Source organism: Naegleria fowleri (genome assembly GCF_008403515.1).
Source record: "Naegleria fowleri strain ATCC 30894 chromosome Unknown tig41, whole genome shotgun sequence".
NCBI classification, from domain to species: domain Eukaryota; phylum Heterolobosea; class Eutetramitea; order Acrasida; family Naegleriidae; genus Naegleria; species Naegleria fowleri.
Window position 1 is genome coordinate 457,978 of NW_025407973.1, and position 21,661 is coordinate 479,638.

At 35.3% G+C, this 21,661-nt stretch overlaps 7 protein-coding genes across 7 annotated transcripts; 3 read left to right on the plus strand and 4 right to left on the minus strand.

Annotated features, from left to right (window-relative positions):
• Nucleotides 1–1,295: 1,295 nt before the first annotated feature.
• On the plus strand, nt 1,296–1,811 carry FDP41_004897 (uncharacterized protein; the record flags this gene model as incomplete). Its single annotated transcript, XM_044708361.1, has 1 exon — nt 1,296–1,811. The coding sequence occupies one exon, from the start codon at nt 1,296–1,298 to the stop codon at nt 1,809–1,811; it is 516 nt and encodes a 171-aa protein (XP_044560935.1).
• Nucleotides 1,812–6,236: 4,425 nt separating this feature from the next.
• On the minus strand, nt 6,237–9,448 carry FDP41_004898 (uncharacterized protein; the record flags this gene model as incomplete). The annotated part of the gene is made up of 2 exons (XM_044708362.1): nt 6,237–8,983; nt 9,118–9,448. 2 exons carry the CDS (start codon nt 9,446–9,448, stop codon nt 6,237–6,239), a joined length of 3,078 nt encoding a protein of 1,025 aa, XP_044560936.1.
• Nucleotides 9,449–10,352: 904 nt separating this feature from the next.
• FDP41_004899 (uncharacterized protein) lies at nt 10,353–11,868 on the minus strand (the record flags this gene model as incomplete). The annotated part of the gene is made up of 2 exons (XM_044708363.1): nt 10,353–10,451; nt 10,627–11,868. 2 exons carry the CDS (start codon nt 11,866–11,868, stop codon nt 10,353–10,355), a joined length of 1,341 nt encoding a protein of 446 aa, XP_044560937.1.
• Nucleotides 11,869–12,265: 397 nt separating this feature from the next.
• Nucleotides 12,266–13,530, minus strand: FDP41_004900 (uncharacterized protein; the record flags this gene model as incomplete). Its single annotated transcript, XM_044708366.1, has 2 exons — nt 12,266–13,153; nt 13,222–13,530. The coding sequence occupies 2 exons, from the start codon at nt 13,528–13,530 to the stop codon at nt 12,266–12,268; spliced, it is 1,197 nt and encodes a 398-aa protein (XP_044560938.1).
• Nucleotides 13,531–15,976: 2,446 nt separating this feature from the next.
• On the plus strand, nt 15,977–18,298 carry FDP41_004901 (uncharacterized protein; the record flags this gene model as incomplete). The annotated part of the gene is made up of 1 exon (XM_044708367.1): nt 15,977–18,298. One exon carries the CDS (start codon nt 15,977–15,979, stop codon nt 18,296–18,298), a length of 2,322 nt encoding a protein of 773 aa, XP_044560939.1.
• A 109-nt stretch (nt 18,299–18,407) lies between these two features.
• Nucleotides 18,408–19,256, plus strand: FDP41_004902 (uncharacterized protein; the record flags this gene model as incomplete). Its single annotated transcript, XM_044708368.1, has 2 exons — nt 18,408–18,573; nt 18,742–19,256. 2 exons carry the CDS (start codon nt 18,408–18,410, stop codon nt 19,254–19,256), a joined length of 681 nt encoding a protein of 226 aa, XP_044560940.1.
• Nucleotides 19,257–19,371: 115 nt separating this feature from the next.
• FDP41_004903 (uncharacterized protein) lies at nt 19,372–20,951 on the minus strand (the record flags this gene model as incomplete). The annotated part of the gene is made up of 3 exons (XM_044708369.1): nt 19,372–20,047; nt 20,123–20,310; nt 20,421–20,951. 3 exons carry the CDS (start codon nt 20,949–20,951, stop codon nt 19,372–19,374), a joined length of 1,395 nt encoding a protein of 464 aa, XP_044560941.1.
• Nucleotides 20,952–21,661: the final 710 nt, after the last annotated feature.

Here is a 21,661-nt window from a genome sequence, read left to right on the forward strand (position 1 = left end):
TAACACGACATGATTGGAATTTCTCCAATGTCGTTTTGTTGAAATAACAAGTCATCGATCCTAAAATCCCGAACAGGAGCTGATTCATTGCTTGCTGTTGTTGCGAGACTGTGACACCTTGTAGAAGCCATCACATCCAATCGATGGAGCAGTTCCATCACAATGAATGGATTCACTTGCTGAGAAGCAATATGGAGAGCATTCCATCCATCACCCAATGAGAGACATAAATTTTGATGTTCGTGAGGATGTCTTGTTTTGACTCGCTTTGTTGATACATTTTCGTCACTGTTGATAACATCAAAATCTTCATCCACTCGTCTAATAGATAAAGTACGTTTTTGAGAGGAGTGTGCAGCTTGAAGAGGAATCGAGAGCGATGCATTGCAGTGTGAAGTCAAAATATTTCGGACATATGGTCCAAATCGCAAATTTCAATGCTGTTGAAAAGAGTGTAAGTGATATCAATCGATGAACCAAAGGATAAATTCATTGGTGTAACGTTTTTTTTTGAAAGTTTGGTGGTTGCCAAAACTGAGTTGACATTCGACATTGTTCTTTTCATTAACGTAATGTTGAATTAAACAACATGTCTTATAATTCAATACATTATGACTTCATCTCAAGATGCGTCTGACAACTACCTGATTTCGTTGACAACCCTTTCAGTGCAATTCAGACCATGCATGCGCAACGCAGTTTTTGGGTGACGCAAAGCCCGTTGGAGAAAGGACTTTTGCAGGACTAATTCTAGAGGAAGGAGAAAACCAGAGAAACGCAAAGAAACAGGATGGAGGAAGAGGTGAAGACTCCATGATGTGAGGTCACATTTAAGCAATTGCTTGATAAATCCATGAAACATGATGAATTAAATAAATATTAATCTTCACATCTTAATTACTAGTTATTCTGCCACGAGGAAAATGATGCGGAACACTTCCGACCTGAGTCGAAGGCGCAGCTGTGAGACGAAGGGCGGGAGGTTTCGCAGAAGTTTTCGAGTGGATAGAAGAATTTTTTTACCGGGTTGCTCGAGCAAACACAAGAACAATTTCCAACGAAAAAAATGTCAGAACATCCCAACCCTGTTGCTGGTTCAAGCACGGAGCAACAGAAAAAGAAGAGAAAAACAGAATTGGACAAGGTGAGAGACGATCGAACAGTCAGATGTTGTTAATACTGGAGAGTGCAAGGGTACAAGATCAGAAAAGACTGTGAAAGAATACAAAAAGAAGCAAGAGTTGTTCGAAACATACTGCACCAAGCACAGCCTATGCACCACAGATGTAAAGAGCATGATTGCATTCATCAACGTCCTGGCCACAGAGAGTAATATCGTTGGACAGAAATTGTGGAAATATCATTCAGCTTTGAGTTACTGTTACCAACAAGCCACAGGTTTTAATTTGAAAGATGCTCAATTTTATGGTCAGTTGAAACACACTTTCAAAACTTTCACAACAGGCGAATATGTTGTGTCAGAAGAGAAAGCAGATGTACTTCCTGATGAGAGTGTTGCTAAACTGTTAATTAATGCGAAAACAGACACCATCAAACAGAAGCAAAACCTCTCACAATTTGTTGTCCGTATATACACCGGCATGAGATCTGCTGAAATTTATGAAATGACTTTTGCAAACGTTTCCTTAGGAGGAAATGAAGTACAAATCACATTACCCACTTCAAAAAATGGAAAAAAGGTTCAAAAGGCACTCCCTTCTGTTCCAAATAACACCAAATTATGCCCGAATTCGTTTGTGTTGTGGAATACAAGACACATATTGTCAAATTCAAAATTGTGTTTTCAATAACTGTACAATAAATTTCAATTTTTAATACCTTATTTGCTGCATTTGGGAAGTATGGTAAGGCTGTTCCGCAACTCAGTTAAGGACTGTTCCGCACATCTTTCGGAAGTTCACAGTTCACCCTTTTCCGCTGCATTTCCTCTGTGGATCGACTTAGTGGTCATATCATTTTTTCGCTGGCATCACTTTCCAACACGGTAAAAAATGATGGAAATTAAAGCAAGTTGATTTGCGAAGTGGAGGTGGAGCTACAGACTCGCAAAATTCAATGTTGCGAAAGATCGGTGGGAGAGTTGAATTTGGTGAGATAAGACAAATAATGAGCATCATTGAGTAGATGTCTGAGTGGGCTACAAGTTGGCTAGAGACATGAAAGGATGGTGCTGTCTGGATGTTGAGTGAATCAACATATAGTGAAAACATTGAAAATTTTAATATGACTTGCAGCGAGACCTTTTTTGTAGAGCAGGTGAAATTGAGTGGAAAACTGATAGGAATATGCATCAGGTTAAGGTCAGTTTTGAGAAAATCAACTCTGGAGAGTTTTTGTGACAAAAAAATTTTGTAAAAAAATTCAAAAAAAAATGAAGTGAAAAGTGCCTGAATTTTTGAGGAGACGACTATCATCATCAAGTCAATACCTCCGAAAAAATCATGTTTCAACAAAATTCATTCAGATGAATGAGATGACTATTTCGGATCATGTTCAAGAATATTTTCTGTGCATGATTGCTCAGTCGAGAGCTATTTAGCAATGTATCATGTTGAGAATTCATGAAATATATCACTGTGATGGAATGATCATGGATGAATTGTAATGATCGGAATGTGATCAGCATGGTCAAGAACTATGGTACACAATTGTTGGTGTCTGTGATGTGGGTGATTCATGACTTGTGAAAATTTATAATTACAGTCAATGATGGATGTGCACTGTTGCAATGACTCTATATTCGATATCAGTTGTTTAACACAATGATATGATGTGTTCTATGGAGTTCTATGTGATTTTGAATTGTGGAATGTCATGATGATGATCGGAGGTATGTAATTTTTCATAATGGTACAAATATGATGATAATAATATAATTATTCATAATTTCTGAATTATTGATTGTATATTAATGTATTATTATGTTAGGAATGTTTCTATGTGTATTGACGATGTTTATAATGATCATACGAGGAGTAGCATTATGAATTTTATTATTGAGCTAGATCAATTCAATGTCATGGTCAAGTTGGAAATCATCAATGTATATCATGGTGTTCATCACATTGTGTGTGACATATTCATGTTTGATTCACTCTCTGATTCCTCATACTGTGATGATACCATCACTCTGATTTTATTTAATTTTTATATTCACTTCATTTCTCCCTCTATAATGATTCAATCAATTTTTAAAACAGTTCATAGTGTAATATCACTATTTTAAAAATTGATTGAATAGTTCCATTGTGGAGTTTCTTGATTTAAACTGATTCTTAGGTGAAGCACTCATGGTTGAGAATATTAGAACAGTTTGTGATGAATTGTATTTCACTTTGAGGAGTGACTCTTTTGTTGAGATGAGTATATTATTATTGACATTATCGATTATTGTATGTTTCAATGTGATTGTCAACATCATATCAAGAGCTGCATTATTAGATTTGTTGTTATTGAGCTAGTTCATATCATTTTCATTGTTGAGCTGGAATTCATCATATTGAGTGTGACATATTCATGTTTGTTTCACTCTCTGAATCATTATGTGGATGAGACATTATCCTCTCGATTATTAGTATATATTCTTTTTCATTCAATAAATCTTTACTTATTTAATCAGTGAATGATTCAATCAATTTTTATTGTAATGGATGGATAATGTGAGATTACTCCATTTTAATTTGTGTAATGTTTGGAATTGAGTTACTCCTATTATGAGTCATCTAAGAGATGATGAAATTATTTTTTGAATACTCTTGAAATGGTCCAAACTTTAATGTTTCAATCAGTATTGTATGATAGAGTGCATTGTGGTGAGCAAAACGATTTTAATTATGTTGTTATAATGTATCAATAGAAAATTATTCATTTTACATTTGAGTTGATCCATGAGTGATTCATCAACAATAAATGATCAAATCTTTCAATTATAGAGTGAGTAATGTTGTTGCAAGATGATATTATTGTTTATTTCACTCATTGTGACAACTTTTTCCATTTCAACTTTTTTGTGCAAGGTCGAACTTTTTTTAATAAGAACAAGAAGTTTGTTGTGTGAATCATTTGTCCTATTCTAGAGATGTAATAATTGATTGAATCATTGATTATGATGTGAAGAATGATGATTGAAGTGTATTATGAGTGGAGTAAATCATTCGGAATCAATGATAATGATATTTGTTTCATGAAGATTGAAAATTTTTCTTCAAAGTGAATGTGTCGACCATTAATGATAAAAAGTTTGTTCAATTAGTGTTAAACTTGTATTATATGTTGTATATGTTGAGGACATGATGATATCATGATTTCATATTTTGTAGAGTTGTATATATAAAGATGTTGTGGTCATAATTAATCGAAATATTTTTTGTTAGTGTACATCTGTCTTGTTGTACTATTGATTAATTTATTTATTTTATTGAAGTACATGTTTGATAGTATTATTGTTGATTTTATTGAGAATTATTCTTTATTACTTGTTTGAAATGAATGAGTTTTTGGGCCAGCAGGGGCCGAAGGTCCCTGCTTGTACCTACTGAGTGAGATTTGTTGTTGTGGTTTTGTTTGAATGAAGTTGAACTTTGAAAAGAAGAACGACAATGTACTTGGTGGCGTACCGGGCCAGAGTAGACTGTTTTATTGCATTAAGCAACAAGTTCTTCTTTTTAAACGTTTCAGAGGTGGTGACCTCAATGCCTTAATTGTAAAAAATCAATCATTGTTATTATTGTACACCCACATCATTTTACACCAAAATTTCGAAAAAAACACACAATCATAATGATATAAAAAGACCACTTTATTTGGACAACTTAATTTAGAATTATTATTTTAGAAATCTGAACAAGACTTTATTATTGTACAAAGAAATTTGCTCACAAACAAAGAGTAACTTCTCTATCTTCTTCACCTTCTCCATATGTATTGAGTCATACAATGACCAGAACGGTTTATTGGACATTTCACTTTTTCTGAGCTTGTCCATCGATAAGAGTAATTTCAAGAGATGAAGGACAGATCTTTGAAAGCGTCATTTTGGGATGTTTACTTGGTGAGTAATTCACAATGAGATAATCTTTACTTGACTGTCTGAAAGCTTTGAAACATGAAACAATTTACTTTGAGGGGAGAGCATTTCACCAAACGTGAGTTGATTTATACATCACAGGAACAGTTATTCTCCAAATTGATGATATATTTGTGATGAGACATGCATGTTCAAGCTAATGATGAGGTCCATTGTCGATTTCTATACTTTTACTTTCAAACTGTTTTTGTAGTGAACATGGTAGCACTTGAGAGGAGAGAATGAAGAATTTTCGTGAGAAAGTGTGAGGGTTTTGAGGAGTGCAAGAATTCTTGTTTTCAATTTTTGATTTTTGAAGAGGAGAGTCACACATTGATTAAATTTTGATATATCAATCTGCTCCCCATGATGAGATACAATTGACAGAATGTTTTTGGTGATCACTCACAACTCATGTCATGTCCTACTCAACTAAGGTGACAAAGACAGAGTCAGCTCCATCTCATGAAAAAATGTGTGTTAAGCATTCAATTTAACAGAATATATCTATCTTGGTGATGAATCCAACATATATCAATTTCAAGGATTTTTACTTTCTGTGTTTTGAGATTCATGATAGTGCTCACAGCCATTGACACCTGGTTTTTTTTTATTTATGGTTGCTCACAACTTGTTCCAAGCAATCAAAACACAGTTTTGTAATAACGTGTTGAATAGGGTGACATGATTGAAATGGAATGTTTCACACCATGTGAAGGGTTCTATTTCAATAAGTCAAAGAGGAATAACCTCATGAATGAAATGGTAAATTGTGTCTCCAAATGTTCGTTTCACACTTGAAAAAATTCTTGATTTTGAGTAGGTGATAGGTACAGCACTTTCGTCTTTCAAATATTACAGAACAACTCACATAATCGATTCATCATCACGTAGACATCATTGACGTCACATAGTATTGATTTTTCAGCAAATTCATGGTTGTACTCTTCACTACAACACTGCTTCCGCTCTGATCATGGTTCTTTCACAAGTCAGTCTCGTCAATTTAAATCTAATAACAAAATTCCACACAGTGAGTTATAAAACATATTCAAATTAATGATGGATAAGGGCTAAATATTGAGTTTAATAATTAAAATTAAATTTTAGTCTCCGATACATGGGTCAAAACCCAAAATCCCTTCAGCACTTATTTTTCAAAGTAAATCTTCATATCGGCTTCAATTTCTTGCCTATTCCTAAAAAGTATACCATTTTCCTTTACCTTCTTTACAGATTGTTCTTCCGCACCAGATTCATAAATGTAATGCCAAGTGAATTGAATACCACCATATGTTACTGAGTTTTCAAGCTTTCCATCTTTGATGAACTTTAGATCGTCCTTGCGGACTTGTAACAACTCTCCAACTTTTTCTTCAGTTCCAACAATTCCATGAAGTATCAATTCGAGTAATGAGAAATGACATTGCTTTGGATCGTTTTGTTTTCTTTTCATTGCCTTTCCTTTTCTATCTAAAACATAAAAACGTTTCAATAAATTATCCATATCTGTGTTGCCATTACGATGATTACAATAATGAGAATCAACAGTAGAAATTGTGGTTTGTTTCAGAAAGATTTCCACTGGCTTCTCTTTGTACATAACAATAGCATAATCAAAGCTTGGGGAAATTTCGGATTCTGGAATGAATAATACTCCCGTTCCTTTCAAGAAATTCCTTCGATCGAGAGAGCTTAAATCCTTTAGATCTAAATTTGCTTGTACGTTAATTTCATATGATAACGTGGATATTGTGGGGTTTGAGCTCAACTTATTTGTTACATAGAATTTTCTATCTAAATGTTTACCAATTCCATACTCTTGTCTCACCAAGTGTTTTTCAAACATTGTTCCTTTCTCTGAACCATAAATATTCTTGGGTATGTTTGGCATGTCTAGTTTTGTGCAGTAGTGATGGAATAAACATCTCTTTGCTGGATCGTTAATGATAAAAAGTTTTCCATAAGAATCCTTGTACAATAAACCCTTATCGTATACAACCCCTGAAACACTATAAGGTCTTCCATTAGAAATACCAAGAGTAAAAAGATCTTCCAGTGTCTTTTCAAACTGTTCCATCTTATTTTTGTCCAATGTACTAACTAATGAATCCAATCTTCGATCATATACACCACGCATATTCATGACAAATTGGTTGAAATCTTCATCAGTACCCTTTTTGCCCTTCAAATAGTTTGCCAAGTATCTCAACTCTCTTGGAATTCTTCCTGTTACATGGGCTATTCTTTTATCCTTTGGATTCAAACCGAAGTCTGCTATCAGTGTTTCAAACTCTGTTGTTGTTGGAGGAATTATTCTAACCAATCTTTCTTCTTCTCCTCCTGGTAAATTATCTTCAAAGGAACTATGAGCACTTCCACAATAGATGGTAACTGTGTACTTCTCTGATGTATCTCCTGTCCATCTGGTAAAATTTTGGAAATAAGCATGGGAAGCAGGAATCTTGTTGTAATAGTCAGGTCTGTATAATTCATTATGTTCATCAAACAAATAGAACATAGGTCCCACATCTCCAATATGTGTGCTCAAATGACGGACCACATTTCTTGCTTTCTGTAATTCAACAATTTGGGTCGTAGAAAGAATGTCACTATTCAGCGAAAAGAACAATCTTCGCAAGTAGTTATTGGCACCAACTTCCTGATCTGTGTTGTAACTGCTGAGCCATAGGCGACATTTTGGAACATAAAGTACTGGAATTGAATTTACAAATGCGTAGGCAACTATCAAATAAAGTGTATATGATTTTGAAACTCCATGAGGACCCGATAAAACCAATCCAGTGGTTTTTCCATTAACAACATTGTTCAATATATCAAATCGTTGCTGAGTTAAAAGATATTTCGCATTTGGATTAAAGTTTTTTGGAGACAAATCACTTTCTCCCGTTCCAAATACAGGAAGATCGATAAATTTTCCAATGAGCGTTCTCAGTTTTTCCATGTTTGCTGGATCATGTAAATTACGAAGATAATCATATCTTGCATTTGTTCTTTCCTTTCGTAAATTTTCAGATATTTCTCCTTCCAACTTGCGCTTCCAAAGATCAAACAACTTGGATGGTATATTAATTAAAGAACCTCCTTCGCCAGCCTTTCTCAGTTTGGTATTTACCCACCCAGCAACAGCTTTACAAGTAGATTCTGGCACTGAAGCAAAGCACGTGTCGCTTTTCATAATCTTGACGGCATATTCGATGCATTTTTCTTCTGTTACAACTCTTTCCTTCTCTATGGCAGTAATAATTTTGGTGAGAGTTTTGACATCCAATGAAGAAACTTGATCAAGATTCAATTCAGCACCTCCTTTTGCAATTGGTTCGCTCAATTTTTGTTTGATTTGTTTACTCACTGGCTCCAATAGCCATAGTGAATATTTTCTGGTCATTAATTGATCGAGCACCCAAAATACAACGGTTTGGCAAGTGTCGGAGACTTGAGGAACGCTACTCTTGTTATAAGTACTTTTAAGTTGATCAATGGCATACTTTACACCGTCCATCTTGATATTCTCAACAATGTTGTGGAGAGATGTGCTATCAAAACCAGCCTCATGCAAAGGCTTCAGCTTTTCAACCGACAAACCAGCACCACCCAAAGATTTAGGAGAAATCAATACTGATGCTACTTGTTGGGCATTCCAACTCTCGTAATCAGTCAAATCGAGAGTGATTGGTGTTTCGAGTGAGGATGTAGTTGAAGATGACAATGTTGAGTCGTTTGATGTTTCTTCTTCTTTTGAATGAAGTGCTGACAAACCAGCACCCAAAGATTCATCAACAATCAACTCTGACGCATACACTTTTGGGGGGTTCCATTTCTTGTCAGTCAAATCAAGAGTGATTGGTTCGGAGGATGAAGAAAATTGGAGTAATACTATCGTTTGTTGATGTTAGTTCCTTCTTCTTAATTAGAGGCGATGCGGAGATTGGGGAAACAACATCCTTTACCTTGATGACTATTAATGATGAAATATTTGTTGTCCAAATTCAATAACTAATTCAACATACACTTTAGTTCTAGCTTTTCATCAGAGCTTTGTTGAGGATTTGTGGAAGGAGGTGATGACGTAGGTTTTATATCAAATGATGATCCTCCTCTTCTACCTCTTCGTTTGCCTCTCTGTCCTCTACTTAACGAGTTATGGGAAGGAGTATTTGCTGAAGCATTGGTTGTAGAAGAGTTTGAGCCTTGTGGGCTTGTGTTACCAGTCTGTTGAGTATTTGGAGTTGTTGTGGAAGGAGACGATGAAGGCTTATGATATGATATTCTTCTTCCTCTAGATCGTCTTCTTACCGGATTATTAGAAGTAGTATTGGGGTCGGATTGAGTTTCAGTCATTTGATGACCAATGTTGTTCGTTCTTGGAAAAGGATTTTTGGTTCGTGGGAGTTATGATGATGAAGCTTCAATTAAGGCTAGGCTTCAAGGTTTAGTGTTGGAAAAAGAGTTTTTTTTCGTTAGGGTTTTTGGTGAGTTGGCGGGATTTGTTTTTTTACACTTCAAACACGAGGCTTAAACCCAATACGCCTTCAAAAACTAAACACAAACCGAGGCACAAAAGGACGTCTTGTGGTTGAAAAACAAGATGCCATTCTCACCAAATGAAATCGCCACAAAATCACACCATCCAATATTGTCAAAACAAGGTTAAAGACAAAACTATCACTACGTGCCAAAGTAATGCGAGGTTTCAATGAACAAATCTATCAAAGACAAATACAAGCTGAATGGTTCGGACAAATTGAAAGAATTGAACAAGGAAAGCAGAAAAACTTCTACACAATAACAAAAATTCTTATCATTAAACGGACTTCTAAAACTTTAAACGATGTTCTGTACTCAGTTGTGCTGAGTGGATTTATGAAAGCAGGATTAGGACTTACTGAGGGCGGTTTTGAAGACTAACACATCAAGCTACGAGAAAACTTTTCGCTGCAAATTTTAATAAAACAACGATCATAATATGATTTTATGATGATTTCAATCCATCAAAACTTGCCAATTCAATTTATTGTTGCTGACATGTGAATGAAACACTACATCACTATTGGTGCCTCAACACATTGAATTGGCACTACAAGAGCCATGGTGGTTGCTTCTTAAAAATTTGTCACGTCCATGGAGGACTGAAATTGTGACTGAGTTGAAGATGAACATTCCCGCTCATCACAATCACATGATCGACACCATCTCCCTCTCAAACGGTCATTACACACTTTCAAACCACAACCCTTACATGGAGTTAACGATAAACATGATTTGTGGCATGAATTGCATAGAAATGTTGGCATGTTTGGATGGCAGGTCTTCCAACGGCCATCATAGTAACATTTACAACATACTGAATTTTGACATTGAGTACATTTAGAAACAGCATTGGTTAATCTGCGACAACAGTCGCAATTAATAACTATGCATATGGAACAGCGTTGACATTCCCCAAAATAGGAACATTTCTCGCAAATAATAGCAGAACAAAGTTAACACAATATTAGTTCCGTGTGATTAGAACAAACCTGGCACTTTCTCCGTTTGCAAATTTCTGAATTGCATCCACAAGTTGAATCACATATTCTTCCCATCTTTGCACAACTACATTTTGAACAATTTCCTTTTTTGCATCTGCATCCAACTTTCTGATTGATTTTAAAACATTCAATAGCTTTCAATGTTTTGTCGAGATTACCATAAAACTTAATCAAAATATTAAGCAATCCAATAGCATCATAAAATGCACAATGTGAATTGTTGACATCACCGACGTTAAAATGTTCAATCAATACATCCTCAGCAAAAACTAGTTTAGTTTTCCCTGTCTTTGTCGTTTTCCGAGGAAGACAATTATGTAAAGTCGATTCTGATTTCATTAATTGGAGAGAATCAACAAAAACAATTTTGTCATAATTAAATTCAGGAAACTTCCCGAAAAATTCTTTTGCAAAAACTTTGAAGTCTAAACAGTCGCCATTGTGAGCTATTAAATAAGTTTTCCCTTGAGAGTTATTACTTAAAAATTGAATAATATCGTTCACATGACTTTCAATAGGTAGTTTTGATCTCAAATTGTTCAAATTCAATCCAGTTATTCCTTGTGCTTGGCTAGAAATGGCTTTACCAGGATTAACTAAGCCATACAAAACAACTCCAGCCAAAACATCCACAAAACAATATTCTGTAATTTTTGGTGGATCATCATTCTTCCAAAATCCAGTCGTTTCAAAATCAAAAAATACATATTTGTTTTGAGGTGAAGGTTGTGACATTTGAGTTGAATTTTCTGAAATGGAGCCGATGGAGGTGATATTTGTTGTTAAAATATTTTCTGGTTGTGATTGTTTCTCATTAGATGGAACAAACAATCCTTTTTCTGCATTATATGTAATAAATGATTCTTTTGGTAATTCAGGGTCTGTTCGAATTAGAATTTGCTTAAAAGTATTGGTTACCAATTTGGTTGCTACTTCTTCAATAATGCCCTCCACTTGTTGGCCAAATTGGCGAGATTTAAGTGAATCAATAATTGTATTGTAGAGCGCATCTTTGCATTGCTGAGGTGAATAATTATGATATTGTAAGTGCTTAATGAATGATCGTTGTCGGACCATTATTTGATTACATGCAGGACAGGTTAAAAGGATATTATTCATAATAGTTCCATCGTCCGCGACTGGTGCTTGTTTACATAAATATTCTCGTATCAGCATCACATTTTTCTGTGGAAGGAAATCTTGAGTTGTATCGAGAATATATTCATACATCTCTTCGAAAATAGTTTTGTCGTTCTCTAATAAAGAATCCTCATGTTCTTCTTGAAGAGTGCGTTTTTTCACATAGTGTTTTCGATGTAATTTGGAATATTCTAAATTCACATTACAATTTCCATATCATTTTGTTGTAGATTGTCGATTGATGTTAAATGGAGAATTTTTCGCCAATTTGGTCTTCAAAGCAGTCCATACGGCTCGATAGATCCCACAATAATCTCGAAAATTGGGATATCGTATTTTTCCTCGAATTAAGGAAAAAAAATGTTCAACAATCAATGTTGAAATTCCACAAGCCTTAATTTGAGTATGGTTTCCATATTTTTCATATAGAGAACGAAGTGAATTCATAGTCATATCAATATGAGAATACAATTCGTCACTAATGATGTTAGGATTTGCATCTTTCCATCCCTTCAATTAATTGTTTTTTCTCATTCCAGGTCGGACATTTCACATCGTCAAAAATTTGATGTATTTGTTGCATTAAGGTTAAATATTTCGCTAATGCAACACATCCTGATTGATTACTTTGCTCAATCCCACTTATAACATTAGGATCTATTAAAGCAAAAACAGGCTCCATTTTCATAATATCGACAGGATAAATAATGCTTTCCGTTACCCAATCTTGCAATTGGGGTTCATTTCTAATTTTCAATAATGTATTCATTGAAAAACTCTCATTATCGATTATCAAATCATCCCCTTTCAATAAACGATTTCTCAACCGTTTGAGCAAATGAGACCAATCAAAAAGATGAACATAATTTTCATTAGTTTGAGAGATTGCAAATTGATAATTGCCAGCTAAGCCATCACTACAACCTCCAACCACTTCTAGAGCATAATTTCCATATGAAGTTCGTTTAAATTGATCTCTAATTTCTGTCATTTTCTCTGTAATAAATTCATAATGGTTTGATTTATGATAACCAAAGCAAATAGGAAAGGACATCTCACCGTCAATAGTTGTAGCGAAAAATTGGCACATATGACTAGCAATATAGTCTGGTGTAATTTCTTTTTTTGAATTATATATATCTTCAAAAGATTTTTCATTGCGATTAGTAAATCCAATCACTTTTCCAATGCTTTTCATCACACATAACCCTCCTCTAATTTCTATTTCATCATATGAAATTATAACCTTGTTACTAATATTATTCATTGCCATGGCTTTAACAACATCTTTCAAATCATTGTCAGCAAGTTTTCCAAAAGACAAGTCGGGAAGATAGCTCTTAATTGTTGAGATAGATGGAAGCAATAAATTAAGCTAATCCAATGCGTTTTCGGATGTTATAATGTCGCCAGTGGAATTTCCTTTCAAGACATTCCACAAACGAGAGCCACCATAAAATCGAAGTAATAAACACCAACAAATAATACACTCTTTGTATCGAAAACCGTTAACATTTTTCTATGAAACCAAATTTTGCATGTATTTTCTAATAATTGATAAAAGAACTGGGTTTCGTGTAATTTTCCTTCCTCTAGTGGAACCGAGAGAAGTTCTATCAAATAATGTTTTTGATCTTTTCCCTCAATTAATTCTTCGAATTTCTTAATTTTAGTATCTCGTCGAGAAATTTTTGCTTTCAATGATTTGATGACATTTTTGTATTCTTGTGTCTTTGCAGCAAGGTGATTCATTTTGGTGTTTTGATTTTCAATCGTTCGCTGATAATGACGTAATTTTGTGTCATAACATTCATAACATTTTTCACAAACTCCATATTTGTTGAGATTGCAATTATTACAGTCGATGCTAAAAAAACTAAATTCGCCATGATGATTGAGATTCACCTTTCCGAAGGTATGGTTATTGTGTGATATGGTCCCGGATGTCGTCAGTAAATGGCTCACTTTTTCGAAAGAAATGCCTTTACATCGAGTATTACCTTCTTTGCAATTACTACAGCACTTGTTGTCGGAATGTTTGCATTGACCAAAACTGTCGGGAATGATTGAGATAATATCTTTCACTCCTTTTGGTTGTTTCTGAATTGTGATGGTAATAGGTTTATCTTTTAAGTTGTTGTTGTTGGTATATTGATTCACATAGGTATAATGTACATCGTAAAGTAAAGGTGAGCCATTACATTGCGAACTTCTGTGAATAGTGATGTGTTTTGGGATTGATTTGTATGCCTTTCGGTAACAGCAACTTTGCTCTTCATTTTTTTTTGCAATTCATTTTCTATATTTATTTAGAATTGAATATATTCATTTTAGAAGTGATCGAGTTGGCCACCGCGTGGAAAATGGAGCTTTCGACCACGATTATTTTCAGCTTGAGCTCAACCACAACAAATAATGCAATAGACCTATGGAACGCCAACCAGAGGAATCCATAGCACACTCCCAAAGCTGTTTCTTCTTGAAAAGGTGCTGCAAACTTGAAGGAAATGCCACAACTCCTGTTCCTTCATCAGATGAGAGGGATGCCTGTGCTGTTGGTTATGGAGACGTTTGATGTTTTTCTATTAAAAACTTTTTATTCTTTTGGAGTTAAGTATTAGTTGCTTCGTACAAGATCGGGTTGGAGTTTTTATCTACATGATGGAAATTAAAGCAAGTTGATTTGCGAAGTGGAGGTGGAGCTACAGACTCGCAAAATTCAATGTTGCGAAAGATCGGTGGGAGAGTTGAATTTGGTGAGATAAGACAAATAATGAGCATCATTGAGTAGATGTCTGAGTGGGCTACATGTTGGCTAGAGACATGAAAGGATGGTGCTGTCTGGATGTTGAGTGAATGATATGTTCTGAACGTAGTGAAGGGCATGAATGTTTCGATTGTAAACAATTAAAGAGTTTGGTTGAGCTTGAAAATTTTTTTTTTCAATGCTCAAAAAATTTTCTGCATATTAACGATTGGCCTCTCTTTGCGTTGCTTAGTGACTTGTGTTGTGAATATCATTTCATCCCAATGAGATTTCTTGCATAATATTATTGTTCGATATTTTCCGACGTATATTTTGGGGAATCCTTTGGCAGCTGTCCGTACATTGCAACAAATGCATTCTTTACCGCTAAGTTTATCAGGATGAAGTTGTGGAGAGACATCTTCGCTGGAAGTACTTGATTGCGTTTGAGATATCGATTCCAATGTTACTGGAGCCGTTAAAGACTTTCTCTTACTAACAGTGGTTGCATTTTGTATTTTGTGAAGATGATCACCGTCATGTGTCTTTGTTCCTTTACATGTCAAACATGTGCACAATGGAACCTCTTCATTGGCAACACATGACTGATGATAGCATTTGGGTATGTGACGATTGAACGCAAAAGCATCAACGTTGGTTTTGCAAAAAGGACAAATCGTCTCCATGTTTTTCTTCTGTTTTTTTGTAGATTCCGTTTGTTTCCCAAGTTTTTTTTTAATCATCACTCGGAAAGAAGCTGAAACGTTCGGAAAGCAAGGGAAAGATTCGAATTTTCTGGGACTTTCTGGTGATTTTTGCATTTTCCTTCGTATTTATTTCCCTCGTCTCCGTAACCTCTAGTTTCGCCAATTTATGTCCATTTGCCAGTCCAATATTTCTTTCAACCGAGAAGAGATTTACCACCATGGAGGTCATGATCTCGAAACAAGAAGAACAACACCTTATACCTCAGTGAATTTGTTTGGTTGAGCCTCATTTGGACACAAGTTCATTTATGAAATCGTAACCAAAGAGCGAAAGAAAAAGCCTCAATCATCATCAAGCTTCTATTCCAACGTTTTTTTCTTTCGGAAATAATCTTGGTCTAAGTAAACTTGATTCAGACCAAACAACGTGTTGTTGACTGACAGTATCTCATCGGGCGCAACAATATAATTTGATTCTCACAGACTTACCAATAAATCTCATCATCAGACGTGTTTCATTTGGAAACGAACGAATCATCACCTCCGGTTCCGGTTTATTATTAAACCATTGGGACAGCACCATTCCTTCCGATGAAGAGAAAATAACAAAGCAAACAACAACAACAACTCCAACCAACATCATTTTGCTTCAACATTTAAATCTCAGCGAATCTCAACCATATTCATTAACATTATTACAAGTTATCAGGAGAGTTGAATATTTAATAACCTTCGGACGAATACTATGGGCCTAGATCAATCAAGACCAACTACTTCAACCTCTTCCGAAGGAGGAGTCCCTCTCTCTCAGGATGATGGGTTTGAAAATCTTGATGCCTACTCAAGCTATCCATTCGATTTGGATCATTTTGATCCCTTTGATGAACAACAGCTCATCTTCTCCAAGAATCAGAGTCCCATGTTTGTGTGCAACGCCCGAACTATCCCTTCGGACGTGTGGCTCCATATTTGCTCCTTTCTTCCTGTACGTGCGTTATATGTTCTCGTTACAAGCTCTAAATTCTTCTTTCGAGTGTTAATTGCCTATCGATCACAATTTAACACCTCGTCAGACATTGTGAGCCGATACTCGAGAATGGGATATAATTACTTGTTAGAGAAGTTTCTGTTCGATGCTTTCAACGATTATGGTGTGTTTATCACTGACAAACAAAGTCAGAAAACTCAACCTCTTCATGAAGGAAACAATGACACTACAAACCACAACATCAGAAAAAGATTTTTCAATCGAAGACGAGAAATTTTGCAAGATTTAAGACAAAGAATCGCATTGGCAGTGTGTTGGAAACAATTGGATATTGAACATGCAGATATGGTGACGAAACCGAGGCAATTAAGCTTGATGGACCTGCTAATATCGAGCGACAATGTTTCGATATTCATGTCGAGAAGAAATTTAGCTGCATTGGACGACGATGACGACAACTCGTATGGATTTACGGAGGACATTTATGAGCAACCTCCTCAGAACAGTTGGACTATTTTCATGAATCATGTCATGTCCCCTGAACTTCAATCTCTCAGTATTAGCGATTGTCATTTTTCATTGGACATACGATTTGACTGGTGTGAACTTGCTCTCTCCCAACATTGTCCAAATTTGAAGAAAATTGAAATCAAGCTCTATGAAAAATATTGTGACTGGATTTGTGAAAGCATCATTGCGTTACCACACATTGAAAATCTGACTCTGTTGCCACGTAGTGAGATCACAAATGTATTTTACAACTCGGTCATGACTCGACTATATTCCAACCGAACAAAGCAGAATCACCTTGCAAAGCTCAAGCAGCTACATATTCTCGAACACCTCAAATTCAAAGAACCTCTGACTTTCTTGACAGATTGTTCCAACACCTTACAATCCCTGACCATCACTGTTCGATCGAGTGAAGACATTCAATATTTTCCAAGCTCACTAAAAGAGCTCACCATACATTTTGGGAAGGAATTCAATAGCGTTCCTCCAAGCATCAAGTTAAACCATCTTGAAAAACTCGCAATAACTGGAGCTAGAGCCACTCGAGAACAAATTGACAATATCTTGAGAGCTGGTTCAAGCACGTTGAAACATTTGACCATTGATCCAGATTTTGGAATTGAATATCCTGTTCCAAAAGAGCTGCCTTCTCTTAGAAACGTTCGCAGCTGTTTCATACATTCTCTTTCACGACCAGCAACATCAGAAGATTTGACATCTCTAACGAGCTTTCTGAAGATTATCAACTTCACAGTGTTGAATCTGAGTGGATTCTCTGTAAATTACACAAAAAGTATCATTTCCTCACTTCCAAAGTCACTCAATGAGTTGTACCTGGAAGGAACAATCTCTCAACTACCCACTCACATCAAACTTCAAAAGTTTTCATTCACCATTAATGGGCATCAACCTTCGATCGTACACACGATTGATTCTTCTCTCTGGAAAGACTCGTTGAAAGAATTAATTGTGAATGGCAATCCACAACCGAATGGTCCTCTCTCTGACAATATTTCAAAACTCAAAGTGTTAGAAAAGTTAGTTCTGACATCGATTGGATTTGAAACAATTCCTACAAGCATTTACAAACTCAAAAATCTAAAATATCTTGACCTTTCTCAAAACAATTTGAAAAAAGTTTCCAAGCATATTGCATACATGGAAAATTTAGAATTTTTGGACATTTCAAGGAACAAAATTGCCAAGTTTGACATGACCATATTCAAGTTGATGAAAAAATTGGATCGTATCGAATTTGAGTCCAATCCTTTTGTTCCAATTTATGAGTCATCCCTTTCTTTCAAGAATTGGCTATTTTATCCAACATTTAACACCATCTCCACCGCTTGTAAAAATCGATTTTTGGAAAAGAAGAATCACAAACAACTCTATGAAGTGATATCGACTCGAATTACTTGGTTTATTGAGCTCTACAAACATGTTCGATTTGTGGTTTGTTTTGAATATTTTAATATCAAACGACAAAAAACTGAACGCAAGTTCTTTAGAGGTGCCATGGATAAGGTGTATTGCCAGATTTATGAGTGGGACTTGATTCAGCAATAAATTGTTCTCATGAACCCTTATTGATAATGGCATTGGAAAGGAAACTTCTCATCAAGCAAGATGATTACTGACAGACAATTTTCAAAAAAAAAATTCGCAACAGCAAGAGATGGTGTTGGACGATGTCGATGCACCAGAAGGTGTGACTGTCATTCTCGTTAACAAATATAACAAGACTCAAGAATTGAAAAAGAAAGAACATGTCAAGACCAAGAATGGAAGGATTCCACTCCGTGATATTTGTAAGGAATGGAATTTGAGAAATGTTGTTTGGGGTATGTATTGAAAATTGATGATGAAGAAGAGGTTTTCAACAACAATTTATTTTGATACCAATCATGAAATTCCATTGTTGATCATGATTTTAAAAAACTCACACGAATTCTCGAAAATCATCTTCATTATGAATGAATAATAATAACATAATTGTAACAAATATACAGTTGAAACCGATGATCCAGTCACCTATGATGAAAAAACTGGTTTAAGTAGCATTTCATTCGCATTCATGGATACTGTCGTTCTCAAGGGCGACATCTCTCTGATTAACCAAGAGAAATTGGCCAAGGAATATATGGATAAAGAATTCAAAAAGAAGCCTGTCACTTCTTCCTCGTCTCCATCCAAAGGTTTGGATATTGTCGTTTCCACGGAAGAGAAGCCAGTGGCTCCAACCGTGCAACGAAAGAATGTATTGGAATCCTTGGTCAAGAAGACCAAAGCTGCAGAATCCTCGACAGGTGGCAGCACAACATCAACAACAACTTCACCACAAAAACCAGTCGTTGTAACCTCATCAGTCGTTGTAGAAAATAAGAAGCCAAGTACCACCACCACTACATCAGCAAATTCCGAGGATGTCTTGACTCAAATTGAGAAATTGGCTGAACTCAAACAAAAAGGAATTCTTACGGAGGAAGAATACACTCAAAAGAAGAAACAATTACTTGGATTGTAAATTCAAGTTGGAATGAATTGTAAAATGAATATTCTGTATTAAAAGATTGATTTCACAAACACATGTACGGAACTGATTCATTTCTTCGAATGGGATGTCAATTCATCATCATGATTTAATTGAGAGGATTGACAACACTTCCCAAGAATAAATCAAAATTGTGAATTCTGGTAAGTTTGAGTAAGGCTAATAACAGAACCTTGGTCACAACTTCTGGGTCAACTTCTCTCTTCTCTCCAGGAGCCTTCTTGGCCAATACTCGTTCGTTATTGTATTCAATGCTTAGTAACAATTTCCAAACACCTAATGGATCCTTAATAGGATCGCTCTTAATTATTAAATTTTCCAATTCCGAATCGTCTGGGATAACAACAGTTCCTTCAAAAGAGTCCAAAATGTAAGTTTCCAAATCGTCAAAATCTCTCTCAGTGAAAGTTCTGTTGAAAAATCGGGCAGGAATTGTTTCATCAAAGTAGGATTTTGGAGTTCCAACAACGACAAAAAGCGTTACCTTTTCCATGCCTTGTGTTATTGACAATCTTTGTTCAGCATGTTGGAATAATAAATTATTAACTTTTGAAGTAAATCTTCTGACCATGATTGGATAACGAAGAGCTCGATGGAGAGCATGAGTGACATTTTCCAGAGTACCAACCATGCAAACATCACCACTCACTAAATGTTGCAATGAACCACCCGATTGAGAATGAACCCAATTTGGATTCATAATATCAAGATAGGATTGAATGGAGCCATCTAAACCACTGACAAATAATTGGTGTGGAATAGCCCTATTGTGTTGTCATGGAATAAAAAGTGTTCAATGTTAAAACCCAAAGATTCCATCAATAAAATTTGGTACATACTTTTTGATGCTTTGAATGGCTGTTGGTAAATGTTGTGAATTGATGAAACCAGTGACTAGTGTTTCCAATTTATCTCTTGAGTTAATTCTAACAAAAGGATTTGCATTTTGTGGTGTGTTTAGAGGAATTATTTTGTATGTCTTTAGTAATTGCAATACTCTGTTTTGAACTTGTTGTTCTCCGATGACCTAATACATGAAATATATTTTCAAAATAATTTTTGAAAGAAGAAATTTTCAATCAAAATATTTGGAAATACACAACATTATTGATACTCATGATGGAAAATGAAACTTACATGTAACGTTGTAGACATCATTCCCAACAATTCTTGTTGAGCAGCAACAGCCTTCTCCAATTTTTCATACTTCTTTGTGAGTTTATCCATGGACTGCACCAAAATTTCTTGTTGCTTTTCTTGTGAAAATGTTTTATCAATTACTTGTTCGGCATCTGTAATGGTAGTTTTGGATTTTCTTCCTCGTGTTGTTTTTTGTGTTGATGTGTTCTCCGTGTTGCCAGATGTATCCATTGTTGTTGTAGATGATGATTCAGCAGCAACAGTCTTTGGAACCTCCGATGATTCTTGTTCCACAGCAACATCCTTTTTTCTTGGTCTTCCGTTCATCCATCCACTGGTAGAAAAACATCTTACCGAGTTCCAATGATCGGACATCATCCAATTCTTCTTCAAAACCACTACTCTTGAAGAATTAGTCGCAGTGCCAGCCATAGCCGAACAGAAGGAAGAGTAGGACGATGAGGCTTTATTCCAACAAAATAATTGAGAAATGGCCGAAGTGAATAAGGCTTGTTGTTGTTTCTTCATTTTTTTTGAAATTTAAAAATTAGTTAGGGATTAGGAATTAATTATTCAAAAAGCAACTCGTTTTCGTGTCTGCGAAGAGGTGTAACAACAAACATATCCAAACGATCCGAATCATGTCTCGAGAGATTTTTCGAAAATCAAGATTGTTCATTTCGAATTTTTTCGAATTTTATTATTTTTGATAGTACCGAAATTCCTAATCCCTAATATTAATATTACTATTAAAACACGAAATTGTTTTCTAATGTGGACATCATACGATGGTGTATAACATTGAAATTGTCAGACACAAGAAACATCATAAGCATGATTAGGCTTAACTTTGAGAACAATCCTACTCTACTTCAGTTACAACGACCTCAAAGTTAAAGAAATGAAACTGAACCACCAACACTCACAAATTGTCTTTTTTTGTCTTTCATCATGATTTCTACTTCGTGTGCCCTTCCTCACCAACAAAATCGTTCATAAGACGATTTTTTGTTGAAATTCTTCATTTCCTCGAATCCTTGTTTATCATTCAAATTTATGTGAAAATTTCAAAACATTGGAAACAAGTACAGCATTCTCTATGCAACGAAGTTTTGGGTGAGACCAAGCCAAAGTTTCTCTGGAGAAAAGGACTTTCGATGGACTAATTCTAGTCCATTACAATTACAGTGAAGGTGTTAAATAAATGGCTACAACTGAACGTTTGGTAGACCCTCTGA